Source organism: Lonchura striata, chromosome 8 (assembly GCF_046129695.1).
Source record: "Lonchura striata isolate bLonStr1 chromosome 8, bLonStr1.mat, whole genome shotgun sequence".
In the NCBI taxonomy this organism is placed as follows: Eukaryota; Metazoa; Chordata; class Aves; order Passeriformes; family Estrildidae; genus Lonchura; species Lonchura striata.
This window is the reverse complement of record NC_134610.1, coordinates 14,524,128-14,539,857: the sequence shown is the minus strand read 5'-3', so window position 1 is coordinate 14,539,857 and position 15,730 is coordinate 14,524,128. Positions and strand designations below refer to the sequence as shown.

Sequence of the window (15,730 nt, the reverse complement as noted above, 5' to 3'; positions counted from 1 at the left end):
AAAATTTTCTATCAGCAATCAATTCTCCTACTTTTTTTTTATGCTTTGCTGTCAAAATAATTCATGGATTTGCAATAAGTTTGCTTGGTTTCACTGTATTTCTTCAAGATCTAGCAATGCCACTTTTCAGGAAATACCAAAAAAATATATTAGAAGTCAGAACACTGAAATCTTTTTCGACTTCAAATATTTTTGTAAGTATCAATAATGCTTTTTTCAAAATGAACCTTAAAGAACAGCACATTTGAAAACAAGAGAAGTTAGCTCAATATTAATTACTCTTTTATAATAGGAAAACATCAAATAAAGGAAGGTGCATAGTTATGATACAGGTTTTGTCTAGCCACAAAATTATAAGTTAGATCTAGTGGCAAGATGAAGCCAAATTTCTGATTTAGCCTCCAAACTAATGCAGAGAACAATGTCTAAAATCACAGCAATACTTTTGATTAAATACACAGAGGCAACTTTTATGTTGCAGAAGATATGAAAGACGGCGAGAACAAAATTCAACCACTAAGCTCCAATTCTGTTTTCTTCAGATCCTCAGGCTTTTCTTTTAGAGTTCTAAACACCAGGAGAGAAATTTGTCCTAAAATATCCACGACTGATGGAAACTTGTGTTAACACATGCCTAAGGGCAGAGAAAGTTGTCTTCAGAATCTCTAGCAGAGTCTCAGATGTACAAGTAGACAGTATTTCAGTCATGTTTCAGCTAGAAACTCTCCTTTTATCAGGAATTCTGTATATTCACTACAATAGATTTCGAGAATTAATCTTCCCCTTTAATAATCAGATTTGTAAAAATATGCTTACAGAGGTGATATTGCCTTCAGCAAGTTTCATAATGCTAAAGCTCTCTTCCTCATCTTCAATTTTTGGTTTCTTAAGGCCGGGTTCATCTTCGCTGCAAATGAGAAGGACAAAAATGAATATAAACACTTGAAGATGACTGTCCTGCCTACTAACCAGGGAGTCAATAAATTAATGAAATATACACTGAACTAAACTTCATTACACAACTGTTCCAAAATCAACATTTAAACATGCTTTATTTTTCCCTTGGGCTGCATAAGCCAGACAGTAAAAACAGATCAAACTTCATCTTCACATCCAGCAAAGGCATCACTTGTTGAAAGTATGAGATTATTACTGCTTATTTCAGGCATGAATTTCCTTATACAAACCTTCTTCATCTTTCTAAATACAAAATATCTCCAAACACTTTATTTAGAACCTCTGTGTTGAGTTAGCCTTGATAATTTACAGTATATAATATGACATTTGGTATTTTCACTAGATTTTTTATAAACATGAAATGTAAGTGAAAATGTACCATTTTAGTAAGACATTAATTTACTGTTCAATCACTACCTGCTAGATCCTGTCTTGGAATTTACAGCTAATACAAACCTGTTTACACAGTGACTTTTGAGCCTAATGACCACTATTCTCCATCAGCACATGAAAGCTCTGTAAACTTGCACCTTGTATTTGTTAAAACCTAGACAAACTCCAGTTAAGAAGATCAGAACTCTCTTAGGACATTTTAAGCTACATCTCAAAATGCTTTCAAAAGACTATTTTTATTTTTTAAAAGCTAATTGTGATTTTGGGCTACTTTCTTGCTTTGTCCTTACAAAGGTGTACATTCAAACTAGGAACTTAATTCTAACATGCAACACTTCAGAGCACATCTCGGCAACAGAGGAAAATCCAGATAATCACAAAAGGGAAAGGAAATCAGATGCTGTCAGGCTACTGACACAGATGAATTGATTTCTGTTTAAGAATGACTGAAAGCTACTCAGCAACCCAAAAGGCAGGATTTGTGTTCAAGGAATCCCAAAACAAAGTAACAAGTTTTTCTGAAAAATTCTACTACTGTGAAAAGAAGAAACTGCATGATGATGTAGGGACAAAGTCAGAGATCCTGGATTAGGAGCCACTTTTCATCCTGCAAGATTAGAAGTGATTGCAAAAACTGCACTGCACGTTACAGAAGCAATCAACTATTAGAAAGAACTTGTGCAGTCTTCCTTTTTGCTTTCTATAGCACACTCTCTCCCCTACTTTACAATCATTGTCTATCTCACTTTGTTTCAGAAATCTTCTGTGTCCTTTACTTAATTTTGTCACTACCAAAATGAAATCCCTTTTCCTCAGCAACTCCTGTCATTCAGCATAACCTTACTTATCACTCTAGGAGAAATGATGACTTTAGCTATGCCTAAGGACAAGGATAAGATACCTTTGCTTCATTCTCATCTCTGCTGACTTTCTGGCTAACCTTGAACAAGTTGCTTGATTGTTTAGAACAACCAGTGTGTCTCTCTGTAAAAGGAGAAACTGATACTTATCACCACCAGAGAGTTTAGAAGTTCCACTGGAACCAGAAATCTTGTATATTAATATGTTTCGATGAAAGGTGTAAAGAACAACAAAAATTCTCTGAGTATTTTCCTCCAAAAGTATATGGCAATCAATTTTCTTCTTTTTCTTCCTGCATTATTTTTACTGATTCAAAATGCTTAGGGATTGGAGGAAGGAGAAAATATATGATGATGCTGCATTTAACAGCCTAGGACCAAATCTACAGTTGTCATTAATCAGTGCAGCACAGCAGAAACTAATGAATTCATAGCCATTTATACCAGCCAAGGATCTGACATTTAGAATATGCACTGATTAGCAGTATTTTTAAACTGCAAAACGTGCAATTACTATTTGAGAAAAATTAATAAAATACAAGATTAATTTAAAACACCCACTTCTACATTAATATAGAAGCCTCTCATATCCTGCAAAGCTGGATGAGATAACAGCCTCTCCATAGCCAACCTAAGAAGGAAAAAGTAAAACGTTTTCTATATTACTGGATTTTTTTAACTACACAGATCTCATGCAAAAGTGATACAAATTAATACCAAAATCTCTATTAAGATATCATGCCTACAATTATGTTGCTTTAGTCCCATTAGACCTTAAAAATTAACAGAGAAGAATCTGGTCAGTATTATGACAGGAGATAGAAATCAGTTATAGAAAACAAAAATAATGGTCAAGACATCTCCTAAGCAACTTTTCCAAATACTTAAGTGCAACCTATATCTTAGTATCAATAAGTTGAATCTCATAGAACCATAGCATAGAGAATCACAGAATGGCTCCTACATGCCTACCATGGGCAGGGATACCTCCCACTAAACCAGACTGCCCAAAGCCCCACCCAGCCTGGCCTTGAACACTGCTAGGAAGGAGCATCCACAACCTCTCTGGGCAACCTGTGCCAGTGCCGCTGTAATTTAATATTTTCCTTAATCATTGTTGCAGAGTGATGCACTTTTCTTGATCCAATGAATAAATTATATCATCTCAGTTTTCCCGAAACACACAACAAAAACATACAGTTAAGACTGCTGTTGTACCAACGATAAAATACTACCAGCCCCATTCATTACTACAGCAATACCATTTTTCTGCAATTTAAAAAGAAATCTTAACTATCATTCATTCCTCTTTGCATAGTTGAGTCTGTATCTTTTACTTCCTTTACAGCTTATTTTTTAAAATAATTTTAATGCCCAACATCAATTTCTATCTAAATTGCTTTTACAACTACTTTTATCACCTCTCTAAAAGAAGCCAGTTTTTAAACAAAATAGATGATATATTTTAAAGCAACTAACAGTAATGGGTCACTGCTTTTTGTTTAAATTCTCTCTCTAGCTTGTTTGAGCCCAATTTTTTGCCTTTTATTTCTAATCTGGCTCTACCACTTTTTAAGATATATATATATGAATGCACTTATGTACATAAACCCAGAGAAACTGAGGCATGGAGTAAGGAAAAGAGAATTGAATCAGTATGAATTCAGAGATACACCAAGGCAACAGGAATACACTGATATCAGCAACAACAACAAAAGAAAGCCAGGTGTGTCCTAGTCTGTAGAGAGGAATGTGGTCATTAGTCTCAAGCAGCAAAGTGAGGAGTCCTGTGTCATGTCTTCCCAAAGACAAGATGCTGAGGAGGCTCTACCCAACACAGAGCTAAGCAAGAGCTCAAAACACTTCAAAGATGTCATTCCTAGTGCTGAAAGAACTGAACCAACAATGACAAAACAAAGGGAGAAGGAGCTGAGAACACTCCAGCATCTCAGGGACCCAGTACTTATATTATAGATTTATGTAAATTAATTTCTCAGAAGCAGATTTTGTTTACGCAAATTGATTTGGCTGAGATGACAATACAACAGTAGTATCAATTTAGCATTTATTCTTCTATCTGCAGCACAAATAAACGAAACACACTATATTCAATAACATCAAAAATACCTTTCTTAAAACTGTTCAAACAATAGCTGTTCCAGGAAGAGTCTATAACAGCTTGATTTTTTTGGAGACAACCACATTAATTGCACAGTAGATAATAATGAAACTGCTTTTCTTTTGATATTCAAAATGAAAGCTAGATAATTACCTAAATCAAGCATGCTGAGAAGGAAGGCTCAACTTTATGGCTAATTTAAACTGCCATGGCATTTATTCTAAACTAAATTAGATCCTCTGTTACTGTTATTTGAAACTATTTTATAAACTCTTGTAGGACAAACTGACCAGGAAACAAGCAGCAATGCAACAGGTTGCCCAGAAAGGATGCAAACCCTGAAGGTTTTCAAGGCCAGACTATATGAATCCCTCCTTAGATCTCACAGGTGGCCTTTGAGCAACAGGTTGACCTAGAAGCCTGCAGTGGTCCATTCCAATCTGATGGATTTTGTGATTCTGTGGCAGCAAATACAAACATGAGGAACTTACTGGTGCCTAGTGTGTCCTGCACTGCAACAGTATGACCACCACTATCCACAAAATACTCCAGACATTCTGTGGCACCACAACATTCTCTATCCATCAGCATTTTTTCCAGTGTGTAACTCATTGATTTTCTGTTCAAAAGATTCTGAGCCTGCTTCATCCAGCAAAAACAACCTGAAGTGTAAAAAAAATTTTCAAAAAAAAAAAAAAATCCATAATACATCTCTAACTTACTTGTCTTTGAAGATGTCTTGTGCAGTCTTCTCTTCTTTTTTCTTGCCAACTTCCTTTAGGGGAAAAAGTGCTTTTACTCTTTCCAGAGGAGTCTGACACCTTTCTCTTACCACACAAGGCATCTCCAGCATTTCTAAAATGTGCTGTTCTATTGGTGGCAGTGGCTTATCAGGGTAAAAAGCCTTGTGCTGCAAACACTGCAAGAAACAAAATAGTCTGAGCAAAGTAGAACTTTCAATTATATTAAAAACTTTCAATATAATGCCTGTACACCATATGGTAACTGCAAAATATCTTCCATATTAAACACACTACCTTTGTATTGCTGAAAAATATCCTGTCTCACAGTGGACTGAAAGTCTATGATCAACTGTTTAAGGAGATTATTAATGATATTAAACAAGAATACTGATGCAGATGAGTGTTCCCACACTCACTGGAATGAGTTCTATGAAAATTATTAGAAAAATCCCAGGAATTAAACAGTCATCTGCAATGGTTCATATTTTTAGCTACACTCTACCTTTAAAAAGCAGTTATCTTATAAAACAGTCCCACAGGAGAGATTTCTGTACACTTCAAAATTAAAGTAAATGAGATCTATCCCAACCACACATTCCAGTTATTGTAACAGTTCAATGTCCCTCAAAGAAAATATTTCTTCTTGGTCATTTAAACTCAGTATCCATACAGGAAGAATGTTCACAAGCTTAAGAGAGAATGCAAATAGAAAGAGAATATTAAATGTGCACAGGTGAGGTACAGAATATATGAATGTTTGGAACCTAGCTTTGAAAAAAGTAGAGAATGAAGGGAGCTGACAGATGCACAAAGCTGGAACAGATGGTGAGGGCTACAGAGAAGGATTTTTCACCCAAGTGTAGAGTCAGCTCACACAGTCACGGAGTCAAGAAGACGGGAGAGATGAGGTTAATGAGGCAGGCTACAGAAATTCCATGGAGGGCTTTGAAAATAAAGTAAATATCTTTACAATTTTGTGAAGTGTGAGATAGCAGTAAAGAGGTATGTGCATTTACCAATAAACAGATACCAGTGCATGCACACAAACACATCAAAACGTGATATACAAAGGAGACAAATTTTTTTCTATGCCTATTGCACTGGGTTCATTAGACACTCATGTGAAGGCACCTACTCAGTAAACTAGGAATACAGCAGAGATTTGCTCCCCTGTTGGCTGTCAGACACGACATTAAAAAACAAAATCAAAGCAAATAAAAACCCCTATTCATACTGGAAATCTGCCAATAGAGAAAATCGAGACAATATGCGATACATCAATACTGATGTGCTTTCAGGCTGCCATTAAGATTCCAGTCCACATTAGAATGTACTGCCAAAAGGAGGCAGTTGTACAAGGCTACTGATTTGGAAACACTTGTAATGATTTAAGTCACAATTATTTTGAAAGGCAGTAGAAATGTTGCTGGAAGCTTCAGTAATGGCTCTTATGATAAAAAAAAATAGGTAATTGAATTAAACTCACAAAGCAAAAAAACTTAAGTCCCCTGTTATGCCTATGTATTTTAGGCTTTTGTAACTGACACCTTAATGTGTGCAGCTGCATGAGCTGAGCAGACTGAGTGGACACAGCATCCACTTTTACCTGTTTTTAAAGTAGATGACTACATCTGAAACCTGAGATGGCAGGTACTGTCAAAACTCAGGTGCTAAATGGAGACAAAGTTAAACAGACAACCTGGAATCTCTAAAGCAACACCATCCCTCTTAACCTTGCTTCACCCCTTCCTTCTGTGTCCAGCAGGAATCACTCCTACCTTCACAGCTAGAAGAAACTCACACTGCCACTGCCTTGCAGACTCACTGTTCTATTCATGCAGGTTGTCACCAAGGCACTAGCTCCTCATTGCTTTTCCTAATTCCTTACATTTCTACTTCAAGAGACACAGCCAGTTTTCAGGAACAGGGGTCACACCAAAATACTGGTCAATGGATGCAATGAAGTGGGCTTCACACCATTAATTCTGTGATAAACAATGACATATATACACCAACAGACCAACAGGTCCATCTCTCTATAGAACCACCATTGTTGAACCAATTTTTTTATTTGGCTAACAAATGAAATTAACTGCATTCCCTAAACATTTTAGATGCTTCAAATACATGTATTTAGGATGGACAACTTAAACAATAATGTTGGAAGTCTACCATTACAAAAGCTACAGAAGTTCACTTAGTTTTTTTCTGGAAGCAAGGAATAAAGGTTGAAAGTCTGGATATAGGATATTCCTCATTTTCCACTCCAGAAAGCATTAACAACTACTTCTCACCCACTCTGTCATTTCCTGATGCCTACCGCTACTTCCAGATATATAATTTAGCTTGATGTTTTTGTTTAAATTCTGGCTCTTGTCACTTATCATTCCAAATATCTTCATGAGGCAACAAAGCAAGGAAATGAAGTAGGAGTTCATCCTTTTCTTCACAGTTACTTTTCAAAACCATTTATAGGTTCTATTCAGCCCAATCCACTTACTGGCTACAGTCAAAAGATGATGCAGAATTTCTCTTCACAGTTCTTAAGAAACCAGCAGTGCCACTTTGCCTAAGAGCAAAATACTAAGAACCTGGAATATCTTTGCAGCAAAGGAGAGAACAACTTAGCATAGATTAATAGCAATTTTGTAATAAGACAAACAAATAGGGCTGTGTGTGACCAAAAGAAAGCACTAAGGGGTCTGACAGTTTAGGGCTTTCTAAACAGCAAAGACAAATTGTATTCTACCCCATACACTCAGTCAATAAATGCTTCTTCTACCAGTAGCACTCACCCTTACAAAATCTTATTATCCTCTAAGGAAATTGGCAAGTTACTCGGTTACTCTGTTCCAGCAGCAACTGACCCAAGTGCTGGAACATCACCATCACACTGTTTCAGAAGACAAACAGCACACCTAAAACAAACATCTTTCACCAATAGGTGACATCCACTAAACTAAAAGAATGCAAAACTCTATATAGCAATATAACAAAGGAAATTCTATACCCCATGTATTTAATTTACGAGCAAAGCCCAAGTTTTGTAATATCCAAGCTTAACAACCCTTCCTAAAATAAGAGTTGTGCAGAGGTCAGTTCATTTGAAGTTCTTGCCCTGCAATAACCTCCAACTGATCAAATCTTGCATTCAGTTACACACTGTGTTGTCAATATGACTGGCAGAACTTGATGAGACCTCCGAATTCTTCAGGTGTCACTCAGAGTAAGGCTGAAGACAGTGGGCTTGCATGTGTTCCTGAAACACACATTGATCTTCAGATCCTTTAGTTATTTTAACAACACTGAGGAAGCAAGGCTTTGGGAAGTTAGGGTAAGTTTTCTTAATTTTAAAAAACATCTTCTTCCTACTTGTAAACCAAAATATATCATGTGGAATTGCTGAGATATGATGAATGTGATTGCTATAATACCATTTTTGGTCAATTTTCAGAGCAGTCACATGTTCAATGTATCTCCATGGTTCTGTATACAGTACAATTCTGCAGTTGCTTAAACTGCAATATAATTTTCTTTATTTTTGAATTTGCTGTGTCATTTTTTAAACACTTTCATTCCAATGTATAATTAAGTCTCTCATCCTCACAGTTGCAATAAAAGTCTTCGTGACATGAAAGGAATGTAAATCAAAATGGAGACAGCTTGATATAATAACTGCAAGAAGTGTGAACTGTTCTGCTGGCTCATAAAGGGCATCAGCTTAGACACCCCAACAGAATATTTTAAATGTCAACAATGTTAATAACCATTTATTACTGATCCAGTTCACCTCAGACTGACCTGGTCTGGAACACTGCTAGATGCAACAATGCACAGAAAAGTGATGGGATACAGAATGAGAAACTGAAGATATCCCAAATTTTCAGCCAATTTTTTCTCTTTGTCCAAAAGCCAAAGACTGAATCTATTTCCACTATACAGTGTTGAGAGGCAAGTTTTAACTTGCCTAGTCTATGTGCCTGTGAATATCACTGATGCTGTTGTAGACACCTCAGCACAGGTATAATTTCCCTTGCTTCCTGGAAACTAGAAATTTTAAAAATAAATTGATGTCAGGGATAACACAGAAGTCACTGGTTACCATATACTTTAATGCCAGATATTTATATCTGCATTTTCAGAATGCATATCTTTCCAATGTGAATCAAAGAAAGACATAGAGGTGAAAAATTTTAAGAAAAAAAGTTTTTAAAAAATACCATATAATTCATCTCACCTGATATAACCTCTGAAAATGAGGGTTTGGAATTTTGCTGGGCTTAAATAGGTCCTCAAAAGTTTCTCCATCTTCATGAACCAAATTCATAGAATCAATCAGTGAGTCAACAGCAGATAACTGATCCACTAAGGCAGCAATTACATATAAAGGAAGATTAAATACACTTGCAAATGGATGGATTTCTTGAAACAATTTATAAATGAAGATTCGCTTCACAATGCAAGATTTTCACCAAGTCATTACATGCCACAGAACACACTACAGCTATAGATGTGCCAATAAAGAATATGGATAATGGACACAATAATAAACCCCAGCTTTATTTAAGGACTACAGTATAAAGTCATAAAGCCTTTTTCTTTTTCCCCAAGACCTCAATTACTGTTGCCTCTCTGCTTTAGCTTTTCTTCTTTTTCAAGATGTTTTCATTTGCAACAGAAGGTTTATAGGCCACTTAGAAAATAAGGAGAGCAGTTGGTTTGCAAAACTAAATGGCATAATATAAATTTTTAAAGTTATGATTGCAAATTAACACAGTTCACAATAGCCAGCTACTGCTTTGGTAAGACACGTTTTAGATTTGTTATCAAACTGCTGGTTACAGGCAAGAAAATAATAACTGCTATAGAAACAAACCAGCATGCTAAATATACCCTGACATGCAGGTGCCCATTCAATGCATCTCATAGCGAACGAAAGAAGTGGGAGTGGATTTTAAACTACATGCACTTAAGACCCATCACTGTGCAAAACTCTCAGAACAGCAAGTCAAGCTTTGTGTAGCTGCCTGTTCTCCAAAGATGCCATCCATCTCAACCTGGACACCAATAAGCACACGGTTTAATAACACTCCACAGAAAATACTGTCTTTGCCTTTGTACATTATATTAACAGGCCATACTGCAAATGGCTACAGGACCAGCTTTGCACCAACAGAGCAGCTGCCTCTGCTTTAATTCTAGCTAGCTAATCACACACTGTAGATCCCACAAGGTTTGGCCATTTACTCCCACAAATGAGTTCAAAGATCAAAGGATACAGAGGACTAATCACAGCTCTCTATCACAGGATCCTTCGAGACTCACAATGCTGTAACCTGAGCCAGAAGTCATTTAACAGGACAGTTGAAATACTGCTTGCAAACTCAGCTCTGCTCAGCCTGCATCTGAAGTGGCAAAGCTTTAACACACATTTACACTTCAAGATGACATCACCATAATGGATGCTCAAATACCTGGGTGTCTTCCTAAGTCAAAGTAACAACAAAACTTATGCTTTCATTGGTGAGCCAAATATTCTCTTTTATAGAATGTTAGAAGACAACAAGCAGGTTACTTTTCCAGTTGACCAGCAAATATCTTACCTGTAGGAAAGTATTTTTTACTGTTTTTCAAGGATGAAAATACATATTGTCTTAGGTCTTCCATATAGGGTAGCTGCACATAGATAAGACACTGTGCAAGAGGAAAGATAAAACAACTGAGCCTGAAGAAAAAAAAAAATCTGTATCCCCAGAGTGCCATGTCAGAGCGATATAAAACCTATGAAAAATCTGAAGATGTAATATTTGTGCACATCAAAACACTTAAAATATTTACAGAGCAACACAATTTTAAATCAGAATAAAACAAAGCATTATATTTTATAACATCTTGATGGCTACACTCATTTTTTCTGCTTGTGGAATAAAGACCTCCCCACCCATTTGATCCCTTTTTCTTGTGCAGAGTTCCAATTACTCATGCTTTAATTACCCAATATATTGGCGCTTTGGGAGGTTTTATCGCAGTTTACTGTATTCCAAAGTCAAAAGCTGGATTCTGTTTTTTTAACATTTCTCTGCCTCATTTTTTCTTTATTCAATTACCTCCTCCAGTTCATACCACCCTAAATAATTCCTTTCCATCTTTTATGTTTATACCCTTCAAAAGTCTGAAGATTGTTGTGTCCGCCCCCACATCCATCACTGCTCAGCCATGCTATACATATTTAGCTCTTTCAATAGTCTCTCGTAAGAAAGATCAGGGGAAACATATGCTGCAAAAGTTCTGACATACTGTGTTGCTTCTGGGTCTCTCTGTAGAAGGGTAAGAGAGAAGAATTACCTCATATGCATCCTTAATATACGGAAAAGCTACTCCAATTTGTGGGTTGCATCTTCTATCATAAGCATAGCGCACTACAGCCACCATTTTCAACTCATCCAATGCACGAACAAGTGCAGAAAAAGCAACTGCTGCATTCTGGAGGGAAAAAAGAAGTGTAAAAAATCATGCAAGTTCTTAATCATGAAATACATATTTCAGAGGGAATTCAACAGTACTGATTTAGTCAAGACTAGTTTCCATATCAGTTATAACTTTAACACAAGCATTTTTTCATGTTCATAAATCAAAGAAGCAGAAAGGTCAAATCTCATCATGATAGTGGATACATTCAAAGCTGAGCCAACTTTAGATTCAGCACATTCCACCTTTTTCACCAGGTGTGAAGAACTCTCAGAGGTTTTCCATGAGATAGACAAAAGGAGAGAAGTCCCTTAAAGGAACATATTAGAGCACCATAGTGAGCTTTTTACCTCCAGCACTTTGAAGGTCTGTTCTAAATAACACAGTGACAGGGCACACTGTTGCTCTGCATGAGAATTGACTTAAGCACCAATTTCAGATTCCTCATAACCTTGCTCAAACATAGTATCTATCAGTTTTCATTATTAATGAGATACTGTGTTCATTTGGGGTTCAATCCAACTTCTTTTTAACCTACTGGGCAATGAAATAAGACATTTCTGTAAGCTGTATTAAAAGTATTTATTAACACAGAAAGACAGGACAATCTCAAGCATCACTACTATTCTTTTTCTTCTGCAGCAAAATACATTCAACATTAAACTTCAGTTTGCCTTACCTCATCACCTTTTGCTGCAAAGACCTTCAGAGCTTGGTTGCCCATGTAGTAATGCCTCTGGATCTACAGATTCAAATGATCAAGAGTTAGCCTGACCTAAAGAAAAGGTCACTAATGCAACTGGACCAATTAGGTTACAAAACAACTAGTGTCACTCAAGGCAGAAGCCACCAAATTTAGTTACAGTCCATAGAGATTAAAGCCCTGTATTTGTCTTATATCTCCATTTATCACTTAATGAATATTCAGTCATATTGGGCAGGATATTCTCACAGCATCCTACTGATGGGCAGGAATGAAAGACAGTGCTACTGGCAGCTGTTACCAGTCTGAATTATACTTCTGTAATTCAAAAGTCATTGTGGAAAACTATAATAGTTAATACAAGACCTAAACCTAACGGTTACCATATCTATGTTATTACATTTTTCTAGCAAAGATACATCAAAAAGGAGCTGGAAAAAGTCACATCCTTAATTAATAAAACTACTTCAACAGCAACTCAGACTATATACAGCTGTTACAATGCTCTCGGGCTATGCTTTTTCCCCTTCCAGGGACCCCTATGACTGGGATCTGATAAATATGGTCCCCTCTTTCCTGCCCCAACGGGGTTGGCAGAGGGCAAGAGAGCCCTCCCTGTCCTGAGACTAGATAAGGTCCTGTCCCTTCCTGGTTCTCTCTCTTTTCCCCTTCATCTCATGGAATAAACAACTTGGACAACCACATCGGGGAACTGAAACCTCTTTGGAATCTTTGCCCAACTCCTGACGTGCCTTCCCTCAAGGCCCTGTATATCTGGGCTAGCCTGGTGATTTGGGGGGCTGCAAAAGATAGGCGTGTCATACAGCTATGCTAGCAAAGAAGCACTTGTGCTAGCAGAGTTTATTCTATTCATGGACATGGCTGAATCTAAAACAAAAAGGAAAAATAGGGGCATCGCTGGACTAGTTGGAGTTACAGCAGCTCACACACACAGAAAGCCTGCAATCATAGAAGACCTGTCACAGAGATCACATAATACTATGGACACTGATTAAAATAAGCTCTCTTTGTTAAAGAAAAAACTCTTTGAATTACAGTCTCAGAACTTCATTATATCTCTGATTTTTCTTTCATTCATTTAATCTTTTTATCTTCTCTATTTAGCAAATTACCATAAGGCTGTTGAAGGCAGTGACAACCTGCACCAGAGCAGATCCGTTTACTGTATTACAGCACGATTCATCAGCTCAGATTATTCTACCTGCAGTCCTTCTTTCCTGTTCTGTCTCTAAATGCTCAGGAAATTTTACATTTAGCATAGTATACATAACTAGATGTGTGTATCACTACACCTTTTCTTGTTTGCAAAAGAAATTGTCCCTTTGTAATATTTTCAAGTATTATTTCTTGATTTACATTGCATGGCTTATAAATTAAAAATCAAAGTTTAAGCGGCCTCTGATCTTTTTTCCTGAGGGATGTGAACAACTTGGGAAAAGAATATAAGGTGGTTCTAGTCCTTATTTAATTATGCATTTGGAGCTGTTCCAGTTTTTCTAGTCAATAATGAATCATCTTTCCATGGAAGTTTTTTAAAAAAAAATATTTAATAAAAACATACATTTGAATAGTGTCAGTTTTATCATTCCAAACAATAAAATTTAGTAGGCAAAAGTTAAGATAACATACAGGTCTTAAAAATTCCAGCTGTAGTTAAAAACTTCCTGATATCGTTATCTATCCACTGTAATTTTAATCCTGCAACCACACTTGAATAATTTTATTCCACTGAGTGGAGGTGCAGCTACTACTGGGCATAACTACTCACACTCCTGGCTACAGGACCAGAGCACACTTTAAGATATAATTTCTGCTTGTTATGAAATCCAGAGACAAGAGAAGTACATAATAAAAACTAATTAAAAGCAATCAGTATTTGGTACATTGAAATTTTTTTAAAACAACTTGTTAATTCTTTTATGCGTATTTACATTACTCAAAAAATATTCCTAAAATTAACCCTACAATCATTAACTATGTATTTGAAAGTATTACCACACTCTCTGAACAATGACGGGAAAATAAAAATCCATGTGAAATAACAGTTTGTTCATCTGCTTTCCTCTTAGTTTTCATTCTCAAATAAAGTCAGACTAAGTTGAAACAAGAGGCCAACCTCCAGCATAAGAAAACTCTGCACACAGTGAAATACACCTTGCAGAACTAAATGACAATAGTAAGACTCAGCTGGAGGCTAATAATGTATGGAGAGATCCAAGAAATTGTTGCATTGGAACACAGGATTCAGACACATTTCACTTATTAGATCCAGTTTCTGGTACAGGAGGTAGCACTCCCTAACACCTTTCTGGCCCTGGCCAATTTAGAGCACATAAGCTCAAGCACGAGATGTTTCCTTGATCAATCACTTGCAGTGCACATGCCCTCATGTTACTCAACAACTAAGTCTGAAAGTCCTCAAGGAACAACCAGGTTACAGTTTCCAATTGGACTGGCCTCTCCTTTCAGTAAATCACATAACTTCCTTGCTCCTCAGTTCTTATGTTTTGGAACACTGCACTGCAGTAGGTTAATGACACATATAGCAACGTGCACAAGGTCTCTGTGACACCTGTATTGTAAAGTAAGAAGGTGTTTAGTTACATTCATTTGAGAGTAAGCTCCCAAATGCCTCCTATTTCATTAGCATATTTCCTTCACTGTAAAGGTAATGATGCCTTAGCCTTTATCAAGAGTTCTCATTTGTTCAGGCAGTAAGAGATTTCAAAGAGCAGGAGGGCTGGGAGCTGTCAGAAGTGAAGGTGTAGAACTGCCCTATGATTTAATTTCAGTTTTGACTGGTGAAGAGGACTGGGTGTGGGGTAACGCCAAGATGAGCAAAGTTTCAGTCAGAAACATTTTCAGAGAAAAAAAAAGATGGGGAGCAGCTTAACATTCACAGCAATTACTTGCCACTCATATCTCTGTACTCTCTCCTCATGTGTCCTTCTTCAAGAAATTTTGTTAAGCCTTTGCCTAAGGCTTTGCTAATGCTTAAGTCCTGGATTTTCTGAAGGAAATCACCTTGTGCTGGGTAACTTTTATTAAAGTACTTGCTCAAAGTAAGTTTCTTACAACTGTCAGGGACAACAAATAGGAAAGTCAATACCACTGGTAGAGATAAGTGCGTTACAAACACCAAGCATCTCACAGAAATATGGAGAGCTTTTGAATGATGCTACCTTTGTCTAAGTTCTTATGTGAAGAAATCTTCACTACATTTAAGTTTTGTCACAATAGAAATAAGAGACCAGTCATGGTTCACAAACTAATCCTTAAGGAATTGAGAATGAATGGAGACAGCTTCAGGCTTGCTTTAACATTACTTGAGGGAAAAACTTTTGTTAAGAAGTAGCCACACTCTTGGCTGGACAAAGCCTAGAAAGACTGCTGCCTGAGCTGAACAGAAGACAGACTATTAAAGTCTGTAAGATGAAATTAGACAAAAATACCTCTGTCTCCTCTT

The 15,730-nt window shown here is 36.7% G+C and overlaps 1 protein-coding gene across 3 annotated transcripts in view; it reads right to left on the bottom strand.

The window, feature by feature from the left end:
• XRCC5 (X-ray repair cross complementing 5) overlaps positions 1–15,730 on the bottom strand; it is a 56,928-nt gene that overhangs the window by 20,136 nt on the left and 21,062 nt on the right. For all 3 annotated transcript variants that reach the window (XM_021526170.3, XM_021526169.2, XM_077784954.1), the window contains 6 exons: positions 12,220–12,282; positions 11,418–11,555; positions 10,676–10,766; positions 9,310–9,437; positions 5,052–5,248; positions 817–907 (listed from right to left, as the gene is read on the bottom strand). In XM_021526170.3, coding sequence (XP_021381845.2) covers positions 817–907; positions 5,052–5,248; positions 9,310–9,437; positions 10,676–10,766; positions 11,418–11,555; positions 12,220–12,282 — 708 coding nt within the window. The remainder of the gene's footprint in view (positions 1–816; positions 908–5,051; positions 5,249–9,309; positions 9,438–10,675; positions 10,767–11,417; positions 11,556–12,219; positions 12,283–15,730) is intronic.